Source organism: Plectropomus leopardus, chromosome 7, assembly GCF_008729295.1.
Source record: "Plectropomus leopardus isolate mb chromosome 7, YSFRI_Pleo_2.0, whole genome shotgun sequence".
Taxonomy (NCBI): Eukaryota; Metazoa; Chordata; class Actinopteri; order Perciformes; family Serranidae; genus Plectropomus; species Plectropomus leopardus.
This window is the reverse complement of record NC_056469.1, coordinates 2,627,059-2,647,114: the sequence shown is the minus strand read 5'-3', so window position 1 is coordinate 2,647,114 and position 20,056 is coordinate 2,627,059. Positions and strand designations below refer to the sequence as shown.

At 40.1% G+C, this 20,056-nt stretch overlaps 1 protein-coding gene across 1 annotated transcript in view; it reads left to right on the top strand.

Moving 5' to 3' along the window:
• grik2 (glutamate receptor, ionotropic, kainate 2) overlaps window positions 1–20,056 on the top strand; it is a 342,742-nt gene that overhangs the window by 138,180 nt on the left and 184,506 nt on the right. Inside the window, exons 5-6 of the mRNA XM_042489444.1 lie at window positions 6,188–6,241; window positions 17,080–17,253. Coding sequence (XP_042345378.1) covers window positions 6,188–6,241; window positions 17,080–17,253 — 228 coding nt within the window. The remainder of the gene's footprint in view (window positions 1–6,187; window positions 6,242–17,079; window positions 17,254–20,056) is intronic.

Below are 20,056 nucleotides of genomic sequence, written 5' to 3'. Positions count from 1 at the left end.
TGTTTTATGTAGCTAAAGGCAGACACTCATGCCCCCTTTGATTGCAGGATGCTGTGATGCAGTGTGTAATCACACTGGAGTGGAATGATGCAGCTGTTGGTTGATTCTGTGATAAAGTGCAGGGGTGGTATAAATGGGTGGCTACGTTGCGGCCCTACAGCACAATCTCTGTGTAAAAGCTGCTATAGATTGCCATGGCTCAGAGCACCTGTACTGCCAATTGAGCAACCATTCCTCTGAAGATAATCGTCCCTCTTGATAAATTAAATAATCAAATCTTTACATATATACTGCCAAGTTTAGAATAAATTCATTTGATGGACTGTCAGTAGTTTGAAGATTTGTACTGGCCTGACAAAATAGTCTACAAAATTTGATGGTGGTTCAGGTAGTGAGCCAGTCCCAGCCACCATTTTTTCTACCTGGATAAATGTTTTTAACAGTTTTAGGCTAAAGTAAGTAGAGGACCTGACCTCTATTACTCCTTACATCTGTCAAAAAGTTGTTGGTATTCTTTTATATGTGCAGATCACTCAAAAACGTTGAATTTGCAATAAATTTTGCAAAATTTCGGCTTTACAAATAATAAGAACTTGGACATTTGACTTTGACTGACACAATGTATGCAGTCCAGATAGCATTATTTGGCAGTATTTTCCAATAGACTCTAGCAAAATGCAATTTCCTGTAACTGATCAAAAATACTGTATTTTTACCCATGCATGGTCTTGAAGAGAATATTTTCAACACATTCCCATCCCAGGATGCTTTGTCAGTGACTTCCTCGTCTCGATATAACACGCTAGGTATCACTCCATATTACACGCTAGGTATCAATGTCCACAAAATGGGTTTGCTGACAAAGCTGCAATATCTGATGACTTCAGAATGAGAACCGGCTGGTATTGCTGGATTTGTCTGATGCTGTTTTTCCATCAGCATAACCAATAACTTTACCTTTTTACACTTGATTAGAGACCCGTTGCTTTACCAAGAAGCACATCCAGTAATAACACTCCAGCTCCGACATTAATGTGAATGCAGTGAATAAGCTATTTGTTTCAAATTGTATGTAAGTGCTGTTAAGGAACGACTGAGGAACACAGGACCCAAGTGCAAGACACAACACGAGTATACAAAATTAAAGTGATTTAATGTGAACAGAGATATCTACAGTGCGACTGTGCAAAGGGAGAGGGTTAAGTGTCCAGGGATCCAGTGGTGAGTGGTGGTGAGCTCTCCAGAGCGTCCATAGTGAGTTGGTGTTCCGATCTGGAAACGTGGCGTCCTCCACATGGTAATGGCGTCCACAGTACAAACAACAATGAACACAGTCCAGCAGGCAGGCAGGTAGGCAGGCAGGCAGGCAGGCAGGCAGGCGATGATAATGAGACGTGGAAGCACAAAAAAGCAAGGCTATCTGCAGCAGAGAAACATAATGAAACATTAGCTTCACAAGCTAGGCACACAGGTAAACGCACAAACTGACAGGTACCCTGGATCAACAGCGGAGTTTACCACACAAGTAGATAGCACGATCTGGTGACGAATGAGTCTCAAGCCGGTCTTCTTATGCTGGAGGGTTGATTGCTGGAATGAGTTTCACCTGGCACAGCCTGCCAGAGAAGGCCACGCCCACCAAGCTTAAAGACACAGACACAGAGTAGGGGGAGAAACATGAAGGATCACACACGGGAAAACAAACAATAACCACACAAGGGAAGAGGAGGGCTGCCATGATACTATCATGACAAGTGCACCTTTAAGTGCTACAACACCTTTGGGGAGTGTTTTTGTCTGTCCTGTTGATAGCTTAGACTTTGTTTAAAAACGTAACTACTGTTATAACTGAAAAGGATGTCCTTCTCTATTCATTTTTCATTTCCCATACATGGCATCAGAAATTGGAATATACATAAGCTCTGAAAGGTTTCCAGCAGTCTTCTGTTATCACACAGTCCAGGAAGTGGCATCGTGTGAGTCACCAGTGAGTGGGCTGGTCCTCCGACGGAATGCTGGAGGCTTTCTCAAGGTTTCCCACCTGATATCAGCAGCCATTATCCCTTCCTGCCTGTTTAATCATCCTTTCCACACAGTCCTAATCTGTGATTCATATTGGTTTTGTGAGTCTCAGCACGGCAGGCAGGACTCTGACACCACCATATTCCACCATACAGCTGGAATGGGGTGGCACGCAGCCAACCAACACACACACACACACGCGCAGTCTGGTTGATAATAGAATAATACAGAGAAAGGCTCCACTTTAGAATCTCATCTCAGAGGTGCATTTTTAGAGACAGATTGCCTTGGTAATGGTGTGAATGAGTACATATTGCTCCTGGAGAACTCACTATAGTCGCTTTGTAACATAGGTGGCAATCGCAGACAGATGACAAAAGTCTAACTCATGCTGAATGTGAACAAAGCAACAGTCATGTAAAATTACATTGATCTAATCAGCTTAAAAATAGAAAATGGAGCTGCAACAGAGAAGAATGTATTTTGATGGGGACATTAATCAAGATTTCCCTTCTGTGCTATCAGTTTCAGCATTAGTGTGACCCTGCTTTTTCTACTAATATTTCTAAACAAATGTCTCTACAAGCTATATTACATTATGTTTACTAGCTGATGCTTTCATCCAAAGCGACTTTGTGCATTCAACCATGTGGGTTCTGCACAGAATTGCAAGAATCAAGTGAGTACATTAACACTATCAGATATGCTGTCCAACTGAAAAGTCCACTGAAAGTGCCACATTTTTACACAATAAAAAAGAAAAAGATTTTAATTCAGTTTAATTTTTTTTTTTTTTTGCTATTCTGATGTTGTGGAAAGATCGTTCCATGATTAAGGAGCCAGGGCAGACAACAGTCATGACGATTTGTTTCCACCAAATATTTCAATTTCGTTCCCTTGGAACCCATACATAACCCTTATGGAAATATGTCCAAACCCTGGATCTGATTTGCACTTCCACCTCACTTTTAATGTAGGTTTGGTTATTACTGAATGATTGTAGCTGCATCACTTCTCCATCCAGCTCTCACTGAACTTCCTTTACACCAACAATGCAGAGAAACGTCTGCACCTCATTGATTGTCCACAGAACGGCACAGAAGTTCTGCACCAACATTATTTAGGTAGAACAAAGAACAGGCTGGATAGTTCAGAGTATCTGTACCAATCAATGGGATATTTAAAAATAGCAGTTTTTTTTGGTGAGTCCTTGTCGAACAAGAGTTACAAATCTCTCTTGACCAATTAATGGACTGCAGTGTTTCTGGCTCTGCATTGTCATATCGGATCCTCAACAGAGGGGTAACAAAAAAACGATTCAAAAGGGATCGATTTGATGAGTATCATCCACAACGTTTGACTGAAACTTTTAAACTGATGGTTTAGTAGAGCAGTATCAACACGTCCATGGTCTGTAGCTTTACAGATTCCACCTCTGTGTGTTAAACTTACAAATTTAACGTTTGCTTGTACATCCGTTCATATTTTGCTACTTGTGACAAAAGCAAAGCCACAAAGTCCTCCTCCCCAGCCATGCCTTCTAAGTCTTCCTGGGAGATCCCAAGGTGTTTCAAGGCCAGATGGGATAATCCCTCCAGCAAGATACGGATTTGCCCAGGGGTCGACTCCCACTGAAATATGCCTGGATTACCTCCACAGGGGGGCATCCAGGGAGCATCCTGATCAGGTGCTCCAACCACCTCAGTTGGCTCCTTGTAAACCAAAGAAACAGCAGGTCTAGTCAAAGACCCAACTGGATGTCTGAGATTCTGACCCTATATGTATAGGTGAGCCCAAACAACCTGTAGACATTGACAGTTGATGTCATGTGTTTGAGCTACACAAAGCCCATGACTGTAGCAGATGATCACATAATTAGCTGGTAAAAGAAAAAAAAAAAAAAAAAAGTTTTGTGTTTGGGCTACATCTTCACCATCAAAGTCGAGTTCAGTAATGACCAATGTGCCAATCTGCCTGTGAATCGTATCATATTCTCTTACTTGCAATCCCATAGGGTTGAGTAGAGTACATCGATTCTCTTATTATAATTCCATTTTCACACTCTTATAAAACTGCTGTACCTTAGCTTATTTTATTCAATGAAAAAGTTTTGCAAAAAAAAAGTATGTACGCGAGGGAGAAAATTTAGATGTTGGATATTTTTAATGTTGTTGAAATTACATAATGCATTTGTAAAAAAAATCCTTCATGAAAGTTGAGCTTGCAACACAACCTATTGCAAATTATTCACTACTCCATCCTGTGCAGTGGTACTTTACTTTTCTCGTGTTTACATCCCAGGTTGTCAAATACTGACACTCCAGTGGGCTCTTGGATTAAAATCTGTGTTTACACCATCCAGCAACCTTGTGTCTCAAATTTTCTCTCTCGTCATAATATGTCAAATATTATTTGTATATTGTTTGTTGAAAGCCTGGTGCTTTGCCAGAGAAACCCAAAAGGGCGCCTTCTGCATTCATATCACATGCCAAAAGGCATGACAAAGCAACGGTTTTTGACGACCTTTGAGGGAAAGCAGGCTGTTCTCTGTATACAACTAAATGAATGAATAATTTATTTTGGTTACATGCATCATGGGAAACTGATTATTTTACACAAATTTTCTCAATCAGTAACTGGAAAAGGAATAGACTGAAGCCCACAAGGCTTCTTTTTGGCTTTTCTAAATCAACCAAAGGATAACCCAGAATAGCAGCAATACCAAAGAAACAAAACAAATGAATAAATAAAAAAAAAATTTTTTTAAAAAACTCGATTATACTCTGAACTGTAATCTTCTATTATATTTACATTTTACATTATAATTTGTAATCATTTAACATTTTAAGTCTTGTAAAACTCAACAGAGAACAACACCATTTCAGCTTAATACTGAGTCCATAATTTGACTCCCAAAACTGAAATCCGCCTTTATTTTACATTCATTCTCACTTTGCATGTTTCAAAAATGAACCCTCTAAAATACCCTTAAATTATAATTTCCTTCTCTCGATTAAAATCCCCCCAAAAAAAGAATACAGACCGGAAGGAAGGTCTAGGGACATATACCTTAAATAAAACTATTTATTTGTCACATTTCCAGTGAAATATAATCAGTTTATTCAGTTTGTGCATTAAAATAATACTGCAATATTGAATATATCTGTTTGATTGGGCAGTCTTAGGCAGTGTCCTCATTAAGAATTCTTGTGGCCTGAGGGGAGAAGCTCATTCTGAGCCTCTCAGTGCGGGCCTGGTGTATCCGATACCTTCTTCCTGACCTGAGAAAAGGCCATTATCCGGGTGGACAGGATCCTTAATGATTTTCCGGCCCTATATTCTTACAGCGCCTGGTGTAAACATCCTTTAGGCAGGGTTGGGCTCCCACACTGGCACTGGATGTAAATCGTTAGGTGCAGAATTGTCAAATATTGACATAATTCCTCGTAAACTGGGCACATGTCCATCGGTGTGCTGAAATAATGTAAACCACAAACCCTGCCCCATTTACAGTGATTGTTGCTCTATACACTATACACTGTTATTGAGAAATGTTGATCAGCTTTTTGAACCTTTCCTGATTGACAGTGCCAATAAAGTCTGTTCCGAACAGAGCCAGCACTAAAAGCATCATATTACACACCAAGCTTGTATTTTCACACATTCAAATCAACAGCATAAGTGTCACACTTCACTAGTTTATTTTTTTCTTCAAATTCTGCTGTGGCCAATCCAAATAAACACCAGTTTCCAAACAACCTCCCACAGGATCTCTGTGGACTTTGTTATTGTAGGGTGACTTCGTTATGTGTTTCCCAGATGTCCCACGTCTAAAAAATCATGCATTATCCTCCATATTTCTCTACATATGCCAAATGCATGATGAGACTGAGCTCTGCCTTTTGCTTTATTTAGCTGTTTTTCTTTTTGGTGGGTGTTTGTTTCTTATCTCTGAGCCTCTGGCTGTAGCAGTATAGCAGAATATATGCCTCTTCACATTACATGGTAATACAGCCAGTATTACAGCCACACAAACAGACAAATGTCTGTGTGTGTGCAAAATATGACAAAATATTGTATCTGCCTCCCTATTCATTTATAAATCTCTCCCTCTCCCAATCTCTCTCTCTCTCTCTCTGCCTCCTTCTGTCACTCTCTTTCTTAGGCTCTCGCCATGGGGATGATGACAGAGTATTATCACTATATCTTCACCACACTGGTAAGTAGAGAAAGAGGCTGTGCTGCACAGTCGCTTTGTCATCAGGTCTAACTCACAGCTCCATATCCCCATGAAGATTTGTTGCATGCCCAAAGACTGAGATGATGTCGCTCTTCAGTCTTCATTTTCTCAGCTATTCATTTTGTATTTATTACCCTGGATCTCTCTTTTTTCCCTTTAATGTGTTTTCCAGAGCCAAAGAAAATAATAGCGTACTACCTGTGACATCAACTAATATTCTTTTTCTTTTGCTTCATCTTCTTGTGTTTGCTGTTATTCCTTCATCCACTAATGGTCTTCCAGCCTGGTCTCAGTCCTGGTGCATCAAAATACACCGCTTGGGCAGCATCAGTGTACCATTATTGTGACGCTGATGGTATTCTTTAGTTTCTGTATGAGACGCACTTGGCTTTCAACCAATTGCAATGTACCCATCCACATCATTCGCTGTGCATCATCCTGATTGAGGATTTCGTTTACATGTTTACATGGGATGTCCCCTAAAACGATCGGGGTGGGTGGGTGGGGGGGGGGGGGGGGGGGGTACTACCAAGGAGGTTGACCGGAGCCCGGTTCTCTCCAACCTGGCTAGATTTTGGTGCATGCAAAAGAACTGAGGTAATGATGTAAGATATTTAAAGATTCCATGCCACTCGTACAGGGCAGGAATGCGAGTCTTTTGTGTATAGTACATCATGGTTATACTATTTTTGGAATTTGAATGTGTGTTAATGAGAACTTGTTATATGTAGAGTGAGACGCAGACTGTGCGTCGGGACATCACGATAGTGTGCAGAGTGGAGATATGTTAGGGTGACAGTAGACACACAGCATGGTGCTGAGGTACGTGTGTGACGAGTTGAGTCAGTGGAGTGATGTTCAGAAGAGTACATCAGGAGGCATAAGGACACACATAGGTCTCGTGACTGCGACATTCTGCGCAATGTACAGTGGAGTCTGCAGTCCAAAATCTGGTTTGATGGAGATCTTAATATTTAAGAGTCACAGATCTATTTTGAGCGACATCGTACTGATGCAGTAGAGAGAGGCGCATTGATTATGAGGGTATGGACGTGGAGTGCGGAGGTTGCAGCTGCTGGATATAGGGAGACTTGTTCGCGAACAATATGTAGAGAGTATGTTACGACATACACAAACTGGGGTCGAGAGAACACATATGTGATTGATGCCCATATATACATTGCGCATAATAATAAACAAATAGTGCACGTACGGTTACACATGTCCTTCAAGTTTATGCGAGTCAGACTAGGGAGTTCGAGTGAGTCACACACATAGAATATATTCGTTTTGGGGATAGGGGTTTAGTGATGACTTGCATGAAGAGAGTTGGCTGTGTGTGTAGGTGGTGTGGGGTTAGGTTAGTGTGGTGACGGAGTGGATGGATACTAGTTGTATAACATCTGGGATCTCTTTAGTTGAGTGCACAGATATCACATAATATCACACTTAGGCAGGGATTAGGTTAGAGTTAGTGTCTTCATCTCTTTCTACACAGACATGCTTCTCGAATACATGAAAGATGATAGCATGTCTTTTATGTAGTATTTATAGGTGGTCAGGAAGTCGTAGTATGGAAATATTGTTTAGCATAGGCTTGCGTTTATTGCTAGTTAGAGTCTCAGCACATTATTGGTCGTTGAGCAGGTCACTAGGTCACGTGGAGTCACTTGGGTGAGCTGACTGAGGAGGGGGGATTGATGATATGTTAGGTGAAGGAGGTGATGTGTAGGGAGAGGAAGGATGAGTAAGTATTGAATTGAGAAGAGGTGGGAGTGTGTGTGGGGGGGGGGGGGGGGCGGCAGGCAGCGCAGACCCCGAACTCAGTTGAACAGAGCCAGGTTCTCTTCAACTGAGCTGGCTACACAAACCCTGCAGCCTCGGTCAGAGATAACAGGGAACCACATAGGTGGTTATCAACTTTCTCTCTTAACTCCAGCTTCCTGCTTCGAACTCTGTGTGCATTCAGCGACATGAACGTATCCGGGTCTGAGCAGAGACTGCGCTGCCTGCAGCTACCTTCAGAGCCAAGCTCCGCTGATACTGATAGCTTGTGAATTGTCTTATTTCTGTTGATTAACAAACTCTTCAGCAGCGCCACCCATTCTGACACTGTAACATGTATCAGTTAATAACTTAAAATAACTGTAGGGCTCCTGTTTTGTAGACACAGCTGTTCCTCAAACAAACTAATGAGGTGATCCTCTCTCCTCCCTCCAAAACTGACAGAAAGACCGCGGATGGCTCATTAGCTGTATGAGGAATAAGGAATAAGTTTTCAGTAATACAGGACCGTCAGTGTCTGTGCCACGTGGATGAGCATAGAACTACAATAGATAGAACGTGCACTGTAGCACGATACAATATTCTCTCCGTGATGCCGATCTACTATCGTCATATCGTACACCCCTAGTGTGAGTGCATGAGAATAGTCACTGAGTAGCCTCGACCACCAATGTGTGAATGTGTGTGTGACTGGGTGAATGTGACATGTAGTGTGGAAGCGCTTTGAGTCGTCGGAAGACCAGAAAGGTGCTACTGAAGAGCAGGTCCATTTACCAAGAGCGCAAAAGTACACTAAGGGTGGACAGAAGGGGATTTTGACGGGTCCAACAAGACAGGACCATTGTTTTTGTCTCATGTTACACTAAAAGTCTTATATATCTTATATTCTAGCCTTATATTGCCACAGTCGTCAGTCAGCTCAGTTGCTAGAAGAAAACAAAGCCACAGTTACGCTGCGTTTTCTGTCCTACATATCATACCAACGTTTCTAGAGTGACACAGTATGTGAGCTGAATTTATCATTGGGAGTTTGAGGGGAAAGCGGATGGTGTGACACTAAGGTGAGACGTTTGCCAAGCTGCAGACCACTGTAAGAGACCGACAAGCAACAAAACCGTTGTGTAGTGAGTCACTGCTACTTTTCCAACAGCACTTGGACTATATCAACCTTGCTGTTTAATCCTGCCAGAAAAATGCCAAGAAACGTGGTTGTTTTATAATAAGACATCATTATGTTTTATGCAGGGATAATGCCATGAAAAAATATTGTTATATAGCCAGACATCACTACATTTCCTGCTGGGATAGTGCCATGAAAAGTGGTTGTTTTATAATGAGACATTGTTATGTTTCCTGACATGATATGAGATTGTATGATAACCAGACCTCACAACGTTTCCTGCAGGGAGAGAGTTTTTTTCTCCTTTTGTTGAGAAACCGCTGCTTTTCCAGCAGTGATTGTGACCCCCAAACCAGGTGTTTAAAGCCAAAAAATGATATTTTCCTAACCATAGTTAGGTCAATTGTGTGCCTAAACCTAACCACTTGAACATCAACCACAATGGCTGCCCCCCTGCATCATTATATTAATACCAGGAGCTTCTGCCTAAGCATCAAAATATGACTGGCAGCGATGGGATCATGTGGGGTTCCTTTTCTTAATGTTATTGTTCTTTATTTTGCTTGTTATTGTTATTTTCTCAGTCGTGTTTTTCATAATTTTTTTTAAAATTCCTATTCCTATTTTTGCTCTTGTCTAACTATATATTTTCCTTTCTAATATTTGTTTGTCCTCAGAGATGTTTTTAAAGAGCTGGATTTGTTACTTACTGATTCAGCCTTGGCTTCTGATTTGTCCCAGTGGCCAACAGCAGTACTGCAACAAGTAAATTGAGCACATTTAAATAGTGTTTATTCAGTTCAATTTATGGCAGGTACTGGCCTAAACATCAGGAGCCAGTTGGGGTGTAATGTCTTGCCCAAGGGCACTTCAACCTGTTGAATGCGGGGAATTGAACTGACCCTTTCATTATTTGATGAGCCTCTTGACCTTCTGATCCACAGCAGCCTCAGTATCTTTTTCTCCATAGACCACTGTCATAAAAGAGGCAATTTAAAACTGTCAGGAAACCTCATAGTGCAAACAAGGTCAATTCTTACTCTTTGCATCATGATTTTTAAAGGCTTTATATCTATATTATAATTATTTTTTGGTGTTTTGTTGCAGTGTAAAGTATTTTTGCCAAGAAGAACAGAGGCCAGGGAAAGAGACACCAGTGAGCATGCGTAGAGGGCAAACTAGGAAAACTGATAAGTTTTTTAGAGTGAGGAAAGGTGAGGGTCATGTGTTAGACAAAGACAGCTGAAGGCTACTTTCCAGTAGCCTTGATAGGTCATCTTTTTCTACTGTGTGGAGTTAATCAGTGAAGAATTTTATAAAATCACTATCCTTGAAAAATGGATGATCTCTACAGCAATGGATATTTGTGGTTAAGCTTTTTGTCAGCCTGCTGTGCTCCGTTGTTCTTTCACCTCTTTTTAGTTTTGACAGGCCAAACTCCCTCCAACATGTAACTATGCCTTTATGAATATACATGCACAGATAACTTGTAGTTCATCACCTTCCAAAGACAACATTTAACTTCCCCTTAATATAAGTTATACCTTCCAATTTTATACCTTCCAAACATTTTTTCCTACCAGCTCAATTTAGAATGTTTAACTGGAGAAATATCAGATGATAAGGAACGTAAAGCTCGATAGGATTCTAATAAAAAATCCACAAATTTGTTAAGAAAGTATGTTCACAACTTCTTATGTTGAACCATTTATCAACAGACCATATTTCTTTGTATTTTAGGAACAATTTACATTGAGCATCATGAATCTTGACCTGTGACCTGATAAAATAAGGAATGAACCATATAGATTTCACCTCACTAGTTCATGCAAAATTATTCAGTTAAATATCTCTCTTTAGACATTGTTCAAGCAAATTCATTGGTCTCCTCTCAAGTTGGATCCACATTTGTAAGTTAACATAGTAATAATAGCTCAGACAGACTCGTAGTCAGCTGGTGCTTGCTTTCCAGCAGAAGTGCCAGCTCAGTCACCCCCATCAGCTGTAGTGGGCCATTCGGTCTTCCAAGCCCTGGGTGAGCAACTTTTACTGGAATGAATGGTCACCAATTAGAGATGTGGTTTTAAGTTCTCAGAATTCATCAATTGTCTCACTTCTTCCCATCATCTTTATCTTCCTTTTCCTTCTTCTTTTCCTCCTGTTTGTTATCTACCATACACTTTCCTTTGCCTCATCCTCCACTCTTTGCTTTCCCTTTTATAATTTCTATTAATGGTATAGTTAATATCACTAAGCAAAAGTAGTAGTCATACATAGTACTACTTTTAATACTTGTGGTTTGTTTTCAGAGTGGTGCCAGTATGGCAGCATGGCATTTATTTAGTCTTAAAACCCACACACCTTCAAACCAGACCTGTGAATGTGATACTGGTGCACAGAAAAGTATCCGTAAATGAAAAACATTGTAGTGCAGGAGCATTTCCGCTCTGCATGTGCAAATACATTTGCATGAGCTTGGGGCTGTGACAAGCACAAGCTTTACCCTCCCATGTGCTTGCAACTGGTCAACGCTTGCTTCAAAGGTGGCAAAAGTCAACTTGACAAATGTTGATCAGTTTTAAATGTGTAGGGAGGGTTCAGCTTATGCTTGTCACAGCCCAGTGCTCACAGGACTGCATTTGTGCATGGGCAGCAGAAAAGCTCCTGTGTTAGCAGGGGTGTGTCCAGGGGGCGTGTCCATGAGCTTGTCCAGGGGGCGTGCTGCCACCCCATTATGATTGGTGATCTGCCCAGTCAGTTTGAACTGTTTGATGAGTGAAGTGAATTTTTGTGTTCTGTCTTAAACCTGAGAGACAGCAGTGATGTAGTGTATAGCCTGACTAATTGTATATACAAATAAAATGATGCCACTGTTTATATTACAAAAGTTTATAAAGACAGTTTTTTTTTTAAATTTATTTTTCTGGCACTTTATACTTACTATGGTACAATTTACTTTTAGAGGTACAATTTCTTTGATTAAGTATGGAAGCTTTATTTTACATGTGTGTGGTGTCTCTCTGTTGTGTTGTAATAGGTAGGTCTAGTTCTCTTTTAAATTAAACTATAAACAGGAATTTAAGACACTGCAATGTTAGTAATTTAAGTGAGGATTGGTATTAGCGTGTATGCCCCCAGCAGTGCTGGTACGTCATTCCACCCCTGCATGACTTAGTGCCCCACTTGGGCCATCCCAGCAAGAGCCACAAGTGGACAAAATGGCTGCTTAGTGCCCCAAGGCTAGTTGAAGGCCCCCAAGAGCCATTGAAAAGGTCCACAAGCAGAGCTGGGCGGCCTTCGCTCATTACACAAGTTGTGTAGGGCTCCCCAAACTATACAAGGCAATGCCTCCCCCTCCTGTCAAAGCAGGTGTAAAACGTTGAAAAGAGGAAAAAAATATAAAGAATAAATTGCAGTAGCAGCAATCAGGTTAACTCCAACCTCTCCAAGTTCAATTTCAGCAAAGACCGGTAACGTAAAGTTGATGTGCTAGCTCTGCAGTGTATCTCTTGGTCTGTCAGTATCCCACTTGCTTGTTGGTCACTTCCAGAGCTGTTCTATGACTTTGTGCCTCACTAAATGAGAGTAAAATATAACTAAAAAAAAAAAAAAAAAAAAAAAAAAAAAAATATATATATATATATATATATATATATATATATATATATATATACAACTAAATATCACGTTTGATGAATGGGAATGAGCAACAGCGTTAATAAAGTGCAGCTTGGAAAAGATAGCCACATCCCACATGATCCTGCTTTATATGTGCATGCACAAAATGAGACACTTTACAGCAGCTGTAGCCTCTGTGGGGACCTCTGACATTGACTTGATTAAATATTGAATTTAAACTGTTGGTCAGCTGGGCACACTGGGCAGTATAGATGCATTTTTCTCTGTAAATAATAACCACCAAGTGTTCAGCCAAGCCAGAATAGTTTAATATTTGAAAATGTATAAAAGAAAATCTGGTGGAGCCAGTTTGAATTGGCCTGATGCAACTATGGATTGAGCTATAGTATTGTAATCTATAATTTACCGGTGCTATGTTTCAGTTTATCAGCAAAGGAGATGCTGGATCAGAAATCAGTACTAAGACAGACCCAGTACAGTTGGCTTTAGCAAATATTAACACATTAAAACATTTACAAAGTATTTACTTGATGTGAACGATAATTTGAGTGATAATTCTGTGTTTCTTATTTGATAACTGCCAGTCCTTACACACTATTTTAGGATGCTTCTTTTGTTATAAATGTGTGTTCTACACCATATGATTGCCTTAGGCATCGTATCTTTTAGTTGTGTCATGTCACTTACTAGACATGTGAGATTCAGCTCTTTCTAGTGAGAACATAACATTAAAATATGGATCAAACTTTAACCACATCAAGCAAAATATTTACTGTAGTCTATTCAATTTAGGATAGTGTTGCTGTTAAATGGTCTCAGTTTAGTCCTCACCAAGCGGCAAGACACTGTGGCTGAAAAATGAAGCCAATCCTACTTGAGAGCCAGTCCTGAAATAGCGCATCAGTCCTAAAATAATAAAGTTTACAGCCTGGTACCAAAACATGGTGTTGGTCCATAAAGCTATTTGCTGGTTCACAACAACTGTCCAAATATGTAACTTGTGGCCCTTAAAACCAAGATGTTGACTGCCGAAATGCCGAACTTGAGGCCTCAAAACAGTACAACATCACTGGGACTGTTAACTTTTAACTCAACTGCATGTATCACTCTGCCTCACAGCCGCATCAAAATCTTTAATTAGTGTAAGAGTGAAAGTGGGATATGTTTCTAGTATGGTGTAAGCACAGGTTCAAACAGCTAGTTGGCGCTGTGGAGTTTCACGTAGCTGTCAGTTGGTCAGGTTGAGGGAGGAGAGAAGAAGAAAGGGAGGAGAGAGGAGTTTGGGGGGCGAGAAAGAAAGGACGGGGAATTTGAAGTGTGTCTTGAGCTGACTGTACATGCACCGGAGTTACTAAAAGTTATGAGGAAGCCCAGGAGGGGGGGCAGCTGTGACGGACGGGTTTTGGTAAACCGCCGTTCACTGGGAGTAAACCAGCTGTTACAGATGTTGCAAGGATGTGCAGTGAGACAGGGACACACTCGTCTGTCACTGTCCACAGCCTGAGAGACACTCACACAGAGAGACACCGACACTCACTCACACACACACACACACACACACACACACATGCTGTCTGATACGGGACTCGAGGTGACGTAGATCACGGCAGTGAGCGGACTCACACTGCAGCAACGATGAGTCTGATCAAACTAACTCATCTGAATCTCACAGGCCGCCAAAGTGTCTGTTAACAGCCTCTGATTTCACTGAAAACACAGAGATAAATGTTCATGATACTAAGCAGCTGCTCTGTGCATAACATGAAGACCGAGCTAACACAGATTAGCGTGCAGGAAAATGTTTATGTGTTGCTAGGCAATGACTGTCACGTCCAGTGGCTGCGGAACTATTTGTGTCGGCGGAGCCAAAACAATCATTAAATAAACAAATAGATCATAATATGTTGTTGCTTGTTACTGTTAACAAATAAAAAGCGCTTGTAGAACTGCTGTATAACAACAATCTCACACTGGAGATCTTGTGTTGTGCTGTATATCATTTTTTCTTTGGCACGAATCTGCAGGCCGCAGGCCTCGTGTCTACGACTGAATCACAGCCGTGATGATACACAAGCACAACATCCCTCTCGTGTGATATTGCTTAATTACAAAAGTTGGTTTAGTTCCGTGTGAAGTGGCAACACGGTTCAATGAGGAGGGTTCCCAACATAAATGTGCTTAGATGCCCCAAAAGTCTAGGGCTGGCCCTGCGCAGGAGGATGCCTTTTCACCTACAGATACTGTTCTGTGTATCACATACATGTGCCTGGTTTGTATGTGCACATGTTTTAAGACTAATTAAGCACAATACTCCAGCCAGTTATAAATCTGTAAATGAAGAGTATCATCCACAGACTGATAGCTGAGTGAAAGGTGTAAAATTTAAAAGGCTCAGTATATTCTGTGGAGTAAAGTGAGATGAGGCAGCAGAGTGTGTCACCATTTATTTTTCACTTTAATGTGAAAGGCTGGATTCAGAGTGTGAAGTTCCTCTGGTATTACGTACTGTAGTTGTATAAGTGACCTTGCTTTTGGTAATGTCAGGATAAAGTCCCTTTCACTGTCCATACAATAAACACACAATACCACAGATCACTGGGAAGCATTATTCTAAGGTCCCTGACTCTATGAACTTGCTCTCAGTCCGTGTTGCACGTCAAAGATTTGACTCAAATCAAACTCTTATTGAAGTCCCATCCCACTCTCATCCTGAAGAGGCTGCTTGTTGTTGCCTCGGATCAAAACAGCGTCTCTCTCTCTGTGTTCCGCCTCCCCATGTCCTTCACTTTTTTAATGTCAAGTTCCTTTGAAAACGGAATAATTCAGTTTTCAACTGTCTGCGCTTTTCATCATGGCGACTAAAAGGGATCATTTTGGGTTTGAAATGAAACATCTAAATGTGCATACTTTCTTTCCGCAGCCATTCAGCATGGCCCAATTTATGTGAGATAATTAAATCTCCCTCTGGTGTTTTTTAGGAAGATGAAAAGTAAAATACAAACATGGATGAGGCAGGGGAGGTACAGTGGTAGTTGTCATTTCCCACTGTTTTGTTTGGCACACAGAGTCCAGTGCTGACAGCCTAATTCTCCCAGCAGAGTGAACAAACCTGCCATACTGAGGCCACATATGGCAGACAGTTTCCTGCCAATTTTTTCTCTTCTCTTCACCTACGTGGTGTCAAGTGTTTTTTTTTTCTAATACTGTATGGAATGTTTGGTCAGAGTTTGTCAATCATGGGCCTGACTGATGCTTCACTACTGTCATGGTGTATGTAATATAGTTTGCTAGATTTCATTTTTATAAAAGTTTGAAAAAACTGACCATTAAAACATTTTAAAAAATGGTTTTGTGGTAAAATCACAGCTGGTGAAGCTGTTGCTGTTGCTGTCTTCCTTGGTAAAATACAAGGGCTTTTTGCAACAATTACCCGGCTGGGAAAACAACAAAGGGTCACTACAAAACACAGATGATTAAAAAGCTGCTGGAAATATAGCAATGATTCACTAAAATTTTTGTTTCCAGTTTTGTTGTTTTTGTTTCCAACAGTGGTCTGTAGCTTGGCAGGCATCGTGCCTTGGTGCAAACCATCGATCATCCCCTCCACATTCTAATAACAAAATTAGCTCAAACGCTGTGCTACTTTAGACAGCTAATATGACACATGTGAACATGCAAATACCAAACAAATTCGTAGTTTACAGAAAAATACGAGGCCAACATTTTCTGCTGCCGACTGGGCTTTGAAAAAACAACCCATTTTATCAAGTTTTAGCAAACTGTAATTTTTACTTTGAGCTTGATGTTAGCAGAAGCACAATATAGTAAACTTTAGTCTTTACATTTTAACATTGACCTACTGGTAACTTTGACTGTTACTATCAAATAACTGGATTTTTTTGTAACAGTTCATTTTTTAGTTTTACTGATGATTCAACCAGAGTTTCATACCTTTGTAAACTCTAACTGGGAAGTGAATTGGACATTGACTTCTGGGACGCTGTTGGATGCCCAAGATGTGCATCCAACAGGCCAGTGTGCAAGCATATACAGAGTAGACTTCAGTCCAGGCAATTAGCCATTAACAAAAACAAAGCTTTGCTATTCCAAAAGTTATTTAAAGCCCCTTAACTGTGAAAGTGCCATTGTGTTTCTTGTTAGCCGAGTTACTCAGTAGGATTATATGACTTTTTGGGGTTTTAGCTTTTTCTTAATAACTTTCAACTTAGTCCAGTATGTCACTTTTAGCTCTAATGTTTTTTCCTCTTTGTAGGATCTGTTTGCACTGGACGTGGAGCCATACCGATACAGTGGTGTGAACATGACAGGCTTCAGGATCCTCAACACTGAGAACAGCCAGGTGGCCTCCATCATCGAGAAATGGTCCATGGAGCGACTGCAGGCTCCACCCAAACCTGACTCTGGTCTACTGGACGGCTTCATGACCGTAAGTCTGACAGACATGATAAATAGGTAGTTTTCTTGACATGGCATTCATGCTCAGTGTAACGGAGGTTGTAATTCAGTTGATTTGTACTGGACCAAAGAAAAAAAAAACAGTACATTGCTGTCTTTGAGTTCTGGTCCATTTTGGACAGATTCGATGGCTGCATCGAAAGCGTTACTTGCAAAGTTCATTGCAGTTACTGACAGTGAATGCGGTTGTGCCTCAGTGCCTTATGCATGTAATCATCTTAGCAGGTGTTCAGGAGTTGTAAGTTGTAAGAGTTAGTCAAAGAATCAGCACCCAGACTACAAATATTACAAATAATGACACAGCTAGAAACAGGACAACAACAAGGCTTCTTACCTCACAGTAACTTAGATTAGTGTCAGCTGGGTGAGGCGGTGTCACATTTTGGCTCTGGTGGATGTCCTTCGGCGTCTGTATGATGAATCACACACTGCTCTTTTCTATTTTTGCTGGAGCAGCTTGGTTCTCCAACTCCTGAAATTCACTTGTGAATGTTTTAAATGCCTATATTTGTACAGAATTGCCATCAGATTGATTTTAAATAATGGATTTTATTTTAACTGGCTTAAAAAAATGTTTTATGTCTTTAACAAAAAGTGTGAAGCAGGAGGAGGAAGGTGACAGTTCTCCTTTTACTCTCCGTGAAATACAGACACATAGGCTATGAAACAAGAGAGCTTGATGTTGTATGGTGATTACACTAAAAAAGAGAGCAACAAAATATGCTGTTATACCAGATTAATCATAAATGAGCTGCAGACACGTGTTCAATATGTTAAAGAAACACAGAATGTGTCAGGAACACGTAAAGAACATGCTGCTTTAGATGCACTCTCAAACACTTTGAACGGAAACTGAGAAATGATGCAGTCATGGTGGTAAGCCCATTTCTCATTTAATAAGTAGACGTAATAGCAGTTATAGATACCATCAATTGCTTTTTGAATGGTTAGAATATGTCCATGTGTATTTTTGACTAGAGCAGTTCTAATTAAAGACATCCACGATCTATTTCTCACCAGTCAGAATGTTAATTCTTGATATCAACATGTAATTTCTTTCCCACGGTGATCATTGTAGATATCTGTAACTTCTTTTCAAACTCAAGTACAAATATCTATGATTCCAAGATGACATACCTCAAATGTTAATGATATCCATAATTCGATTCTTACCAGAGACAATCTTCCTTGAAAATATCTATGACTTGATAACAACTACTCAACTTTTACAGCTGACTTTTATTCAAACTCATTCGCAAAAATCTATGATTCATTTTTGACGTGTTGTAATTAAAGTTGACATACCCAAAATGTTAATTACTGATATCAACAGTTCTATTCTTACTAGAGACAATATTCCTTGTAAATATCTACAGTTGTTGTTACATGATATCATAAATGGAATTCAATATATCTTCAATTCATTTCTGACTAGTCAAAGTTAAAGTTAATTTATTTGTCGGCTTGGAAATATAAAGTCAAGAGTGTAATTTCAGATATTCAGAATTTCTTATCTTAAATACAGTTGTAGTTAGTGTGAATTATATTTGTGATATTATCAATTACATATTTAAGATATCTACAAATGTATTTTATCACCTGTCATAATGGCATTTGAGATTTAAAAAAAAGATATTCACACTACTCAGAACGTCATTGTAGAGATCTCACTCTGCAGTTACACCTTTTAAAATGCTGGTCCGCAGTGGGGATTCTATGAAGTGCTGCAAAATTTATTTGATTAAAAACTCCGGAAACAGATAAAGCATGACTTAAAAGCATCAATTTCAAACAAAAGTAGATAGATCAGCTTCATTAAAACTTGCAAGGTTTACAGACAAACTTTTTTACAGACAGGGTTTACTTACAATAGACATGTTCTCTCGACAAATACATCATGTTAACATTATTAGCACAAGCCTATGGTGTTCTAAATAGCATAAATTAGCCTCATGGCCAGCTGAGTTTTCCTCTTGTCAAAAAGCCAGGAACAGCAACACTTAACAAAGGTAATGTTACGTAATTTGGTTCCATTATAACTCACAAGGTTCTCCAACAACAAAGTAGACAAATATTCTCACAAATACAACATACTAACATTATTAGCATCAGCCTATTCTTGCAGCTAGCAAGAGTTTTTTTCGACTCATATAAAGCTAAAATAAATCGCACACAAGACTTAACATGCTATTGTGTGGGGACTTGTCTTCATGATTTATTGTGTCTTACCTATGAAGTTAGAGTAACTGAAAGATTTCTTTCCACTGAGGGAAATGGTTTTCGGTTTACAAAAATTCATGGGAGGTTTGTGTTGCTGCAATGCGTACTTACATTTCTGGAGAGGTGCACGTAAAGCATCGATTCCACGCAGAAGTATAAAGCCTGCTTATACAAGCAAGAGAAGTGGAGCATAAACAAATGGAGGGGATTGTGTGTTGTTGAGTGTGTGCTCTTAGAGTCAATGCAGATTTATGAATATGTGGAAATAGAAGTATATCTGTCCTCGGATGCTTCAGAAAATGCCAGCAGTGTGTTCAGTGGATCAGTTTCTAACTGAAGCGGCCCGGTAGAGCCCACTGGAACTCTGTGAGTAATATAGGGCACTTGGAGTTCATACCACAGTTTCCCTGCGAGACAGCCTGCCCAAAACTTTGTGAATTTTCTGTTTGCTTCTACACTTTTTCTCTGCTGCTTTGCGGGTTTTTACAGACATAGAATTAGTGAAGATATAAAGTGTAGTTGTGGACATGATAGACCTGTTAGAATGGATGTGC